The sequence below is a fragment of the Girardinichthys multiradiatus genome, chromosome 6 (genome assembly GCF_021462225.1).
Source record: "Girardinichthys multiradiatus isolate DD_20200921_A chromosome 6, DD_fGirMul_XY1, whole genome shotgun sequence".
In the NCBI taxonomy this organism is placed as follows: Eukaryota; Metazoa; Chordata; class Actinopteri; order Cyprinodontiformes; family Goodeidae; genus Girardinichthys; species Girardinichthys multiradiatus.
Window position 1 is genome coordinate 6,101,672 of NC_061799.1, and position 13,598 is coordinate 6,115,269.

Sequence of the window (13,598 nt, forward strand, 5' to 3'; positions counted from 1 at the left end):
AGCATGGCGCCGTCGCGTCACAATACGTGACGAAATGTTCCACGACAAGGAATTCATCAGCTTTTGCGTTTTTATAAAGTAGTAGGACAATTTAAAAAGGTTATTTGATCACTGCGTGCTCTGAAGTCGCAGATCTGACTTGGATGAGTGGTTACCCTTACAAAAGAAATGATCCGGCCCACACCAGACCACCACGGAAAATGGCGACTGTGAAATAGATGGAAGACGAAAGTAAGAAATCATTAAATGCAGCGTCTCGGTAGTCTTCAGCTTTCATCCAAGCCGCTCAGAGGTAATGCTCGTTTGTTTATTGTCGTGTTATTCATGTTTCATTAGCAAGTAGCGAGGGGTAATTGGCATTAGCCACAGTTTAGCCTGAGGAATAGGTTTTGGTATGGAACAGCCTTAATGGAATGGTCTGCAGCTCCTGCAAGCAGCATCCAACAACACAGCATGACACAACTGTCAAATAAATGCTCTTATACCACGACCAAACAGAGCTATTAAAGCTCAGATGGACTCTAAAAGTAGATACTTTTGGTCATATATCGCAGCTGTCGTGGGTAGCATGATACTGAACTCCTGTGCTGAAAGTTTCAGCTCTGTGCAAAATCCACCACCGCCTCATCAAAAGCCTTTTTGCGAGATCCATCGGTTTGAACATTCAGTACTGCCATGTAAATGTGACACACACCTTGTTTTGCCAAAACACTTCTCAGTTGATATGACACTTTTATTGTCCTTCATATCCAGGACCTCTCACTCCCTCGACCTTGTAGTGTTATAAACGGCCATAATTAACCATTGAACTCAATTATGATTTGCATTTGCATTCATCGCTGTAAATGTTTATTAGACTAACTCGTGATACAGCTGAACTACATATAAATAGCATATTTAATAACAGTTACGGCGCAAATACAAAGGGATTATTTAAATTTTTTTTCATCTACAAATAAAAAATGTTTTTAAAACAAAAAAAAGCAGAAAAAATACTCAGAGATTAGAAAGTAGCTTAAAAATCAGTTAATCAAAATGACGAGCTAATTATTATTACTTCCTGATTTATAACTGTTATCCAAGCGTTTTAACATTTTAAAGCCAAAAAAGCGACCTCCAGTGTTTGCTGGGGTTATGACATCCTTGACAAAAACGTAGAGAAATAAGACGATTTTCAGCTTGGTTGACACTGACTGGTATGACGGAGTCTGAGAGCCAGACTAAAATAATTATTTTTTTAAATTATGAAAATAAAGTCCCAACATCACGAGAATAAAGTCGGAATATTACGAGAATAAAGTCGGAATATTAATGAGAACACACAAAAAAGAGAAGTTTTCCGTGCGTTAAAGTAAGGAATGTTGAGCATCCTGTGACATACTTTAGTATAGGCACAGCCCTTAAAGGCTATCGCTAGTGGGTTTATCCCTTCGCGCGCAGCGCAGCACTAAAAACTTTACTCCACGTCCACCTGCTGTGTGGGCCCCACGCCGGTCCGTATAAATTACGGTGAGACCGGACAAATGGCTCCCATTTTTTCTTCAGCGACAGCTTAAGAGCACTGATTCTACAAGATCGATGGCTAGCGTCGGCACTATCCGCCTTTGCCTGGCTTGTAATACCGGCTACATTATGGGCTACGACCTGCATGCCATCTGCGAGGGCTGCCTCGGTCCTGATCATGCTAACCTGGCCCTTCCTGCAGGCGTTTCCTCTGGAGGAGAAGCAACGACGGCTAGCCATTTTCTCCCCGCTAGAAGGGGAATTCCCCGTAGCGGACCAATGCCCCCTCGATGAGACATTGGGCATCTTCGATGCTGGGCGGGAATCCGACGATTCTATCCATGGCACCACAGATAAATGCGCGCCCACTCTCAGAGCACTACTCAGAGTGGCGGCGCGTATGTTCCCTGGACAGGTGGATTGACAGACTGATCAGCAGAGGTTACACGCTGCAGTTCCTGTCACACCCCCCACCGTTCAGAGGGATTTTGGAGACAGTCCTGTCCTCCCCGGAGCAGAGCTCCGTTTTCATGTCAGAACTGCAGGAACTCCTGATAAAAAAACGTCATTTCCAGGGTTCCTCGCGGAGAGGAAAACACGGGTTTTATTCCCGGTATTTTCTGGTTCCCAAGAAAACAGACGGAATGAGACCAATTCTCGATCTGTCCCTGTTCAACAAAGCGGTCATGGAGAGACGTTTCCACATGCTGACAGTCAGACAGGTGATGGAGAACGTTCACCAGAACGACTGGTTCACCTCCATAGATCTGAAGGATGCTTATTTTCACATCCCCATCATCCCAAAACACCGCAAATATCTGCGTTTAACTTATCAGGGGATCTCATATCAATACAACCGCCTGCACGTTCTCCAAATGTGTGGAGACGGCGTTGTAGCTGCTGCGCTCGGCAGGCATGAGAATCCTCTTTTATCTGGACGACCTGCTTTTGCTGGCTCGGTCCAGAAAGGAAGCGGCGGTACGGACAAAGAAGCTGGCCGCACATCTGACAGTTCAGGGGTTTTCCATAAACTGTCAAAAAAGTTCTGTTTTCCCATCCCGGATGATCGTTTATCTGGGGGTGGAGCTAAACTCAGCCACAATGAGAGCCCGGCTCTCTCAGCCAAGAGCAGACGCACTGTCAGGGCTTCTCCCCCGTGTCAAACCCCACAGCTTAGTGACAGCTCTGTCACTTATGCGATTACTGGGAATGATGTCAGTGGCTCACATGGTTGTTCTGCTGGGTCTGCTTCATATGAGACGTCTTCAGAGATGGTTCATCCGCCTGCGCATAGATCCTGTGCGTCAGAAGAGGCGGATGATCTCAGTCCCTCCTTCAGTGGGACCCGACCTGGCCCACTGGGGAAATCCCCGCATCCTGTCAGAGGGAGTTCCCCTCAGCAGACCTGCATCACACGTCTCAGTGTTCACAGACGCAACCCTGTCGGGATGGGGAGGAACGTGTCAGTCTCAGGCGGTGGGAGCACAGTGGCCAGACCACATGTCTCTCCACATAAACGTGCTGGAGCTTCTCACAGTGTGGAAGGTGACACAGCATTTTGCTCCTCTGCTGCGGGATCAGCATGTTCTGATCCACACGGACAACAGAGTGGCAGCAGCTTACATAAATCGCCAGGGAGGTGTGCGCTCGGCTCAGCTGTTAAACATTTCCAGGCGGCTGCTGTGCTGGGCGCGCATGAACCTGCTCTCCATCAGAGCAGTGTACATCCCCGGCGTCCTGAACAGAGGAGCGGACATCATGTCCAGAGGTGGTCCTCGTCCCGGGGACTGGAGTCTACACCCCGAGCTGATTGTTCAGATCTGGAGCAGATTTGGGAAAGCAGCAGTGGATCTTTTCGCCACACGGGAGAACGCACAATGCCAGCTGTTGTTCTCACTGAGCCCACGGGAGGATCCACCGTTAGGAGTGGACGCCTTTGCTCACAGTCCGGGGCTGAAAACGCTCCTTTATGCTTTTCCTCCAGTTCCGCTGATTCCTCGGCTCCTGGACCGAATCCGAGAGGAACAGCCCTCAGTGATTCTCGTAGCCCCCGAGCGCAAAAGCGCGCCATGGTTTCCGGGCCTGCAGCAGCTGGTGTCAGGTCGCCCATGGCAGCTGCCGTGGAGAGAGGATGCACTCCTCCAGGCTGGAGGGTCGATCAGGAGCGTCCCAGAGTTAGGTCAGCATCTCTGGGTCTGGCTGCTGAACGGAAGCGCTTAGAGAGGCTCGGCCTCCCGCATGATGTGGTGCGCATGATTCAGGGTGCACGAGCCGCCTCTACCACAGCGTCATATACATCAAAGTGGGCAGCTTTTCAGCGCTGGTGTGCAGAGAAAGGCGTGGAGCCTTTTTCATGTCCATTAGGCTGCGTGCTGTCATTCCTCCAGCAGCTGATGAACAGGAATTTAGCTTTCAGCACCATTAAAACTTATGCTGCAGCTATTTCTTCCTGTCATGAAGGTTTTGGTGACAGAACGGTCTTTAACCACCCGCTGATGAAGCGTTTTCTGCGGGGTGTACGTAGACACAGACCCGTGTCACGCCCTCTAGTCCCTCAGTGGGATTTAGCGCTTGTCTTGCGCACACTGGTTAAAGCCCCATTTGAGCCCTTAGATCAGGCTCCACTAAAAATTTTCTTTTAAAACAGCCCTGCTGTTAGCTCTGACATCTGCAAAGAGAATGAGCGATTTATCTGCACTTTGTCGCTCCTTCATGTCTCAGAATACGAGCTGACGGCAGCTCAGCTGTGCTGCGTCCTAACCCTGCTTTTACACCTAAAAGCATCATGAGTTCGTTCAGATCGAGACTGATAACTCTGGAAGGTTTTTATCCTCCTCCTCATAACTCTGAAGAGGAGGCCACCTCTCATCTCCTCTGTCCCGCGCGCGCGCTTTCATGTTACGTGGCGCGCACGGAGTGCGTAATTACACATTCAGAAGGGTGAGTTTGGTTTCATTTTATGCGAGCAGATGCTTCAGTTGTGGTCTGGATGGACCCAGTGAGGCATAGGCTACATCCTGCTTCGCCATTAACCCACTAGCGATAGCCTTAAAGGGTGAAGCCTTTACGAAATAGAACGTTGGTTACGTACTGTAACCCCAGATTCTATGAGTATAGGTGCAGCCCTTTAAGCTCTGGGCCTCACTGGTTCCTGAATGGCTGAAGAAAAAAGCTATTTGGAAGCCGTTTTTCCGGTCTCACCGTAATTTATACGGACCGGGGTGAGGCCCACACAGCAGGTGGGCGTGCATTAAGGTTTTCAGTGCTGCGCTGAATAAACCCACTAGCGATAGCCTTAAAGGGCTGCGCCTATACTCATAGAATCTGGGGTTACAGTACGTAACCAACGATCTGAGAGATCAGGTTGGGATGGAGGTTTCAGTCTCTGTGTCGGTGAGCACCCCGGGATATAATATCCACTCTTCTTTTCAGGACAAAGGAGATGTAAACTGTTCTGATAGAGAGCAGGTTCATGTATGCCCAGCACAGCAGCTGTCTGGCAATGTTTAACAGCTGAGCAGAGTGCACACCCCATGGTCAGTTTATATAAGCTGCTGCAACTCTGTTGTCTGAGTGGGAAAAAAATGCTGATCCCACAGCAAAGGAGCAAAGTGCTGTGTCACTTTCCTCACAGTAAGGAGCTCCAGCATATTTAGTATGTGGAGAGAAGTGTGCATTGACCCCTTTTCCTACCACTACTTGGGACAGATGCATCCCTTCCCATCTTGATACTGACGTGTCTGTGAACACTGGGATGTGTGATGCAGGTCTGCTGTGGGGAACTCCCTCTAACGGGATGTGGGATTTTCCCCAGCAGTTGGAATGAACTGAGGCGAATTTCACTGCCATGCCATCTGTGGGAGGCAGGCCTAGCGGTGCAGGGACATCTTTAGCGCTAGTTACTTTTGCCATAATGTCCGGCAGCATGCCAACAAGCGTGCTCATTGCCGTAGGCTGGGCCAGTGGGGTAGTTGCCGACATCGGGAGGCCCGGAGCATGGGCCTGTGGTGCACCTATCTTCTGTTCCTCCGCCCAGCGGAGGGGTGCAGGGGTACTGCCAGTTCCTAACTCAGAGGCGGAATCATAAGATTCCCACCTAACATTGAAGACACCTTGCACTTTGTCTAGCGGGTATCTGTCCGCTATGGGGAATTCCCCTTCTGGCGGAGAGAAGATGGCAAGCCACCGTTGCTTCTCCTCCAGAGGGAGGTGCCTGCAGGAAGGAGAGGTGGGCTGCAGGGATAGGGCCAGACCCACATGGTCAGGATCAAGTTAGCCCTCGCAGATGGCATACAAGTCATAGCCCATGATGTAGTCCATCTGACATACCGGGCAAAGGCAGATGGTGCTGCTGCTAGCCATTGTTTTTGCTCTTTAGAATTTTAAGAATCAGTGCTTTTAGCTAACGCTGAAGAAAAAACAGAAGCTGATTAACTGTTCCGAGTGCAATTTATACAGACCGGAGTGAAGCCCACCTTACAGGTGGGCATGGACTAAAGTTTTCAGTGCTGCACTGCTTGCAAAGGGATAAACCCACTAGCAATAGCCTTAAATGGCAAAGCCTACAGGAAATACAACTGTAAATTATTCAGTTTTCTTTTTAAACTCAATATAGCACATTTAGCGACATTTCCCACACATATCTATTTTGCTCCTTTTTATAAAACAGTCTTGCAGCAGAGACTCGCCCATGTCTGTTTCAGAGGCGGCTATTCCCATCATACTTTTAGGAAAACATTACACAAATTTCACTCTTATTTGAACAATAATGCAGACACATTGGCCGTATGAGAGATTTCTTCTGCAGACTTATTGAAGTTGCCTTGTTGTAGCAATAATGCAATTAAATGTCTGCGTTAAACCAGCCTTTCAATTCTTCTCATTATTGCCAAGTGGTAGGGACAATGGATCAAAGTCAGTGGGTGACAAACACACTATGTAAAATTATGGTTGCCCACTATATTGTCATTCCAGAATCAGTGTGGGCAATATTAATATTGCAAAGTACTGTTTGGGATGCAATAGCTGTTGGTGTCATAAGTTAACACTTTGTATGGCAGTATAATATTTAGCATGTAGGATGAAGTTTCACTACATCAGAGACCCACATGTAACACATATGATAATACCCAAGAAGCTAAAGCACAAGGAGTATTAGAAGCACAAATGAAGCAGAGAGAAGTGAGGAAAATGTAGATTTAATGCAACTGATTTCTTCATTACAATGCTTACCAATATTACTGCAACTGCATGATTGCACAGGATGACATTCGGGTCGCCCACTTGAACTTTGTTTTGTTTCTGGCCCTGCTTTGGGTACTTATTTGTTTCTCACCTTGTTCCTACCCTCAAACCGCACATCATGACACTTTTAAAATGCATGAAATGCAAATCTTTCGCAGTAAAAGATGCAATGAACTTTGCAATTAGCTTTGCTTTTCCAAGTTAGATAGGAGCTTTGACATTGCTTGCTTGATGATCCTTTGCCTGAGGGTGGCAGGTATGATGGGACTTTGTCTTCAGCCTCTGGGTGGAAACCCTTAAGATTGTTTCTCATGTTTCAAAATCTTTTAGCTTTGTTTTACAAAGCCTTCATATTGTGTAGGGTTGTGCATCGTTTAAATTTGTACAAATCTGATTCCTCTTTTCGATTCTCAATTGCGATTCTTTGAAGAGGCAGGATCAGAAAGGTTTATTGAGCTAGTTTACCAGAGTTCTTTCTGGATAATGGTCTGAACGTCTGTATGAATTTTATTTCTATTAACTTATTACATTATATAAAGTTTACTATAAATTGCTCACAAGGCTATTTTCAACGAGTATATAAATTTCAAACCTAGGAACTTGAATATAAATGAAAATAATTTTCTTTCACAGGAGTACACTTTCAAAAGCGAGTTTTATTATTGAAAGCCTAAACACTTTAACATCTTACTGAACTCCCACTGATGGGCCAACCTGGCGCAGAATATCAAAATAACAAAATTAAAAACTTTCACAACAAAGTCCAGATTAGCAGCAGGTACAGTATGAAATCAGAAACAATTTTTGTTGAGGAAAATGATCATATCTGCCTTCTCAGGATGCATGCATGAGCACTCTGGACAGTAGATATTAATTAGCTTAGCTATAGCTTCGTTATTCCTTAACTGACATAAATGTTGGTGATTCCACCTCTGTAAATGGATGCAGCCTTTTCATAAGATATGCTGTAACTTTTCTGTGACACTCCTCAATTTGTTGCACCGACATCTTTCCCTTGGATGCAATGGTAAACGGGGTAGCACATTGCGGAGTCTTTCAACTGCCTGGCTAACATTCCCAACTGGGTTGTTTGTCTATGAAAAAAACACATGGGGTAGCATTAGCAAGGGACTTGCATTGGAGTCGACCCACTGTTTTAACGTAAGTATAACTTGTTAGTTGCCTTGATGTTTTTAATGTTCGTTTCTTGTATACCATGAATGTGGAGGTGTTTTGGGCTACTTGTTGTGCAGCCTCCTTTGCATGATATAAGTCGATTGCAAGTGTCGCACTTAGCTGACCGGTCATTCGTTTTAGTAAAGTATAGCCACATTTTTGATCGCCGCCACACACTATCCATTGTTGTGCTCAGAGTTCCTGCTGATTTTCTTTGTTGGTATTAAGAGGTTTTTTTTTCTGGTTGGCAGGGTAGGTATCGAAAGGAGAAATCGAAAAATAATAATTTGAACGATTCTGGGAGAATCAAATGTTAAGTCCCGGTTCCAGTCAATTCTCGTCTCTCGATGCCCTGCCCTAATATTGTGTGCCTCTTGTCCAAGTCATCTTCTTTTTATTGCCGAGGGTGCTGGCTGTATCCATGTGACTTTGTTATGTATTCACCGTAACTGTCTTGGCGCCAGACTGGCGGGCTTTCAGGTTGTGCCTTTTGCGTTCTTCGAAATGAAGTTATCAAATAACAATAAGATGATTGACTTTTGACTTTAGAATTCAGAAACGTCCACGTCCACATTGTGATGCTTCAAAAAATTTATTTTTAGCCACACCTCTTAGTAGGGGCCTCGTTCTGCACCTATTCTGAGCTGGTATCAGATTTCATCAGCCAATAGAAATTTGAAATAGAGGATTTCTCATTAGATCACTGTCCCGGTCGAGGAGCACCTTGTCTTACTTTGTCGCTTCCACTGCTGCCACGCACCACTCCCTGACACACCACCACTATTGATGTCCCAATCCTGAGTAGAACATGCCTAGTTCAACAAGTTGCTGTAGCTGTCATAATTTGGGAAAAAGTGAATTTCAAAGCTATTAAAACAATAGTGATGTCAGCTGTTGAAAAGCTCAACAGAAACTATATAACTTTTTAATATCAGTGCCAACACATGCACAGTTGTTCAAAGTTCTCGCCATGAGAATGGTCTTCTTGGTTTTCTTCCACTAGTCTGAAATTAGAAAGGTCTTTTTCTGACCATCTGCACTATAGGCAGTTAATGTCAAAAATAAGAAAGTCCAGATCAAACAAGCTGTGTTTAACAAGCTGTGTTTAAACTAACATACTGGAACAAGTTCAGTGTCTGTTCCTTTTATAAGAGTGAAATAATAAAACACGACAATGTTTCTTGTCCAGGTGTATCAAAGTGGTTATCTAGCTACTGTGTCAGTATGACTTTGTCATCTGCTCATCCGAGATCAGGTAACAGGTCCAAGAGGGACCCGAGACTTCTATCCGGTGAAACGCTTCAGTTCATTTATTCTAGGCCAGACGAGATATGGCGGGTGGCGGGAGATCAGCTGTTTTTCCATCTAATGTGGTTGCTCATGTTTGTGTTGTTAAGATAACCAATTTTGTAAATATTTTTAAATGTATTGAAAATCGTTCATGTCCACATAGTAATGCTTCTAAAAACAGATTTTATCCATTACCCATACTATCTTTGAGAGGGAGGTAGGAGACAACAAGCTGAGAGGGATATATTCTGTGGATATATTCTGGGATTCTTATGTTTTGTAGTCAACGGAAGATGGACTAAAACTGACAACAAATAAATATTTCAGTGTTCCAGCCCAAACACTGGAATGACAAACCTGGTAAGCTAGCTGCTAGATTTGACTTCTACCTAAACTGCCTTTTGGCTGGCTTAGTTTTTAGGTACATTAAGCTTGTGCCATTAAGCTCGTGCCAAGAATTAGGGATTCACAATATTTTGCAAATATATCATCAGAACATCAGTCAGCACAATATTATTAACACCAAGGACTGTTTGGAGTGAAGAAATGGTTAGCTAACGGTTAGCTATTCCAAGGGTTATGAGTGTGAGATTCTGTTGAACTTTGACAGAGTCTCACGGCACCAGATGCTTACACGGGACACAAATAACACTGCACAAAATGCTAAAGGTCATAGAGTGATGGAAACACAGATGAGAAAAGAGAAGAAAGAAGAAAATAGGCATATATGGCAACTGATATGATCATCGCAGTATTCATCAATATTATCGCCATTGTAAAATTTTCCAATATCGTGCAGCCCTACTAAGAATGCAGTAAGACCGAGAATCGTTTCCATTTATGATATTTGGCTCTACCATTCCATGTTGTGCAATGACTTGTAAGCATATCTTTCTATTACAGACTGAATTGTAGTAGTGGTCAAGCTTTTTAAACGTATTATAAAAGACAACATCATCTGGGGTGATGGGATGGAGCCATTGCCAGAAAATGTCATTTCTGTAAATCTTGTCCCCGAAAAACATTGGTTCTTGGGCAGTGTTCCTGCCATCAAAATGCAACTTAAATGGGTAAACAAAGCTGGTGTCTACAACTCTGTGTTGACTTTTTAATTTTTATGATTTGTTCCTTTTTGTATATGTGTGCATTAGTTGAAGATTTTACCTGAAGTTTGAAAATGTACTTAATGTTCCTGTTGTTATTGTAACCTAAGTAGGCTTTACTTTTGTCTTCTAGGTCATGGCCATGGAAGTGTCATGTCTGACAGATGTTGATGAAGATGAAAAAAATACTGATTCTGAAATCCATTCCCTCATGCTGCTGCAACCTGTAAAAATGGCGCAAGACTCAGCCTCTTGCATAGATTCTTTTGATACAACCTCACTAAATCAAAACAGTGTCCTAGATGTTCTGTCCAGCACAGACATGTTGTCTCCAATTGGGTTGGCGAATGGACCATCTTTACATCAGGCTACTCAAGCTCATGAACTTCTCTGCATTACCTCTGAGAAAGAGGAGGAAAAGAGCATCACCCAGCTAAAGACTGTGCAGGAAATAGACAGTCCTGGAATTTGGGGATTTGACACAGAATCAACAGAGAACTCATTGGACAATTTCAGTAGTGCCAGTGACCTTAACTGGGACCCTCACAAAGAGTTTATGCAGTTTCTTTTGGAGAACAACAATGACTCCCCTGTAGAGGAGCCAAAAGAGGAGGCTGGTCCTGGCAGCATTCAAAGGAGAAGGAAAAGGAAAATGGACATGGTGGTAATGGTGGACCCTTCAGAAGACCTATACCCTGATCTAAGCCCTAAATCATCTGAGAAATCATTTGATGCAGAAGGCCACATAGATTCCAGTCCTGTTATAGAAGTCAGTAAACCACAGAAGCCACAGTCATCTGCAACAGAAATAGTTCCTAAGTACCCTAATGGAACAGTAAAGGCCATTAAAGAAATTATTTACAAAACACCTGCCAGAAGTTCACATGAGAATGATGTACATGATAAAATTCCAACGCTAAAAGGGCGACTGAAAGTAAATTCACATTCACAGGGCAGGCCATCATCGTACTCCTGCTCGAAATGTAAACTCGTGTTCAAGAAGGAGCATCGCTTGCTTCGTCATATGAAGTCTCACAATGACCCTCCTAGAATTCCAGCAAAGCCCTTTATATGCAGGGAATGTGGCAAATGTTTCAAACAAAGTAATGCACTAATTAACCACATGTCCATCCATCGGTTAAAAACAAGACTCACCGAAGAAGTAAAAGAGGTGAACGAAAAGAAGAAAGAAGATAAAAACGCAAAGTTTTTCTGCCCTCAGTGCCCATTTGGTACAAGCTGCCCAAACACATTTGTTGAACACGCAAAAACGCATGAAAAAGACAAAAGAAGGTTTAAATGTGAGAAATGCAGTTACAGGACTGTGAGTGACAGTGATCTTAGGCGACATAACGTTATGCATCACACAGTTATTACAGTTAGGGAAAAAATGCAAAGTGATGATAATGAAACGTTCCCGTGCAACATTTGCTCCTATAAAGCTTTTGGCAAGCATGTTTTTGAGAATCACCTAATACTACGCCATCAAATGTCTTTTGAGGAATACACAACAGCACAGCGAGATGAGACAAATGCACAACAGTCAAGAAAGTGCAAGTCGCCTATGCGCAAAACTACATTTGAAGATGCAGAGTTTACATCAAAAATATCAGTAAAAAATCAAATCTCCTCCAAAAAAGAAGATTTACCTGATGGGTCTGGTGGAATTTCTGACTTATTCAAAAATAGTAAGTTTAAAAGAGATCCCAAGTCTCAGTTGACTGAATCAAAGCTTGACAAATCTATTAATGTTCTCCTGTCTCGTCAAAACCATAGAAAGAAGGGTGTTGAACAAAAGGACAAAAGCAATAATTTTAGCAAAAATTATCATGATTCTGAAAAGGACAAAGATGGCTGTGATGAGTCACAAGAAACAACTTCAGTCAAGGTTGAAGACTCTTCTGGACACCACAATGGCCCTAAGTTGAACTTGGAACACTTGTCGGTCAAAAAGTCTCAGTCTAAACGAAAAATGTCCACCCCATATCGTAACACCTCTGACCAAGACTCATGTTTCATTTTACCAAAACCATTGCCTAGTCCTAAGAAAGTGAACTTAGAAGATGTTTCAGACTGTGATGAAAAAGACATTTTCTCTATTAAAGAGTCTGAAGCCAATGGTAATCATTTTAGTGATGTGATCAAAAAAGAAAAGAAACACATAATATACACATACAGTAGGAGAATGTCCATGAGGGGAGCCCTACAGGCATCAAAAAAGCTGTTTGAGAAAATCAAGACTGAAGAGCAAGAACAGAATGATGTTGAAATCAAAGAAGAATGCATTGAAACTGAGGTATTTCAAGAAACGTTCGAGTCCCACCAAATCCCATTGGGGGAATCCCCCTCAGATGATTTGTCAGAGCTGGAACTGGACAGTAAGAAGTGTCCATACTGTCCTGCCATTTTTGAGTCTGGAGTTGGACTGTCCAATCATGTGCGTGGGCATCTTCACAGGGTTAGACTGAGCTACGATTCACAGCATGCTGTGCCTCCACAGGAGGTGGCTTATCAAGATAAAAGACCACGCATTCGACGGAGGAATGCAGCATTACGTCGACTGAAAAAAGGTACTAAAGTATATATGCATATCCCTTTTTTATAAAACAACCCCTCTGGACCTAAGTTCAGAAATGTTTATACTTCTGAATTGAAAAATATGCAAATGAAGATTGCAGTTATAAAAAAACATCAAGTTAATTAGTTCGTTCCAAAATGTATAGCGGGGAAATATGGAATAACTGCAGATTTCACACCTCAGTTCACTCAGGGACCTTGGGGGCTACCCGTCCACTCCGCTAAGCACCATTCTATAGGCGACGGTCAGAAAGGGAGACATAGTGACAGAAAGAGAGATACAAAAAAGAAAAGGCACAGAATGACGGTTGCAGTTTTTGTGAGTGAGGCAGCCATCCATTATCATACCAAAGTGAAGCTTTTCAAAAGGCTGGATCCATATGAGAGTCTGGACTAAGAGTGAACCAGTGACCCTGACTTGCTCCCGAAGTTCTTAGTCTTGTTGAAGTTGTTGTGTGAAATGTTTGTGTTGCTCTACAAACACAACAAAACTCAATGGATGTAGATGGACTACAACAGTCTGAATATAGCCCCAGAACTCATGTTTTTCTTGTGGGATCACTAAGGCATTCCCTAGCCAGTTGAGATATTTTGTCTATACAGAAACTAGACCAGAGGCCTACTGGTGAGATGTGGCTAAACATCTTCCAGAAAGATTTTACCTCAACCAAACACCCAAACCTTTTTCACTTGGCTCTTTTAACT

General features: G+C 43.7%; 1 protein-coding gene across 1 annotated transcript in view; it reads left to right on the top strand.

The window, feature by feature from the left end:
- Positions 1–13,598, top strand: part of znf644a (zinc finger protein 644a) — a 24,127-nt gene continuing 10,529 nt past the window's right edge. Inside the window, exons 1-2 of the mRNA XM_047367528.1 lie at positions 1–292; positions 10,450–12,886. Coding sequence (XP_047223484.1) covers positions 10,453–12,886 — 2,434 coding nt within the window. The 5' untranslated portion in view covers positions 1–292; positions 10,450–10,452. The remainder of the gene's footprint in view (positions 293–10,449; positions 12,887–13,598) is intronic.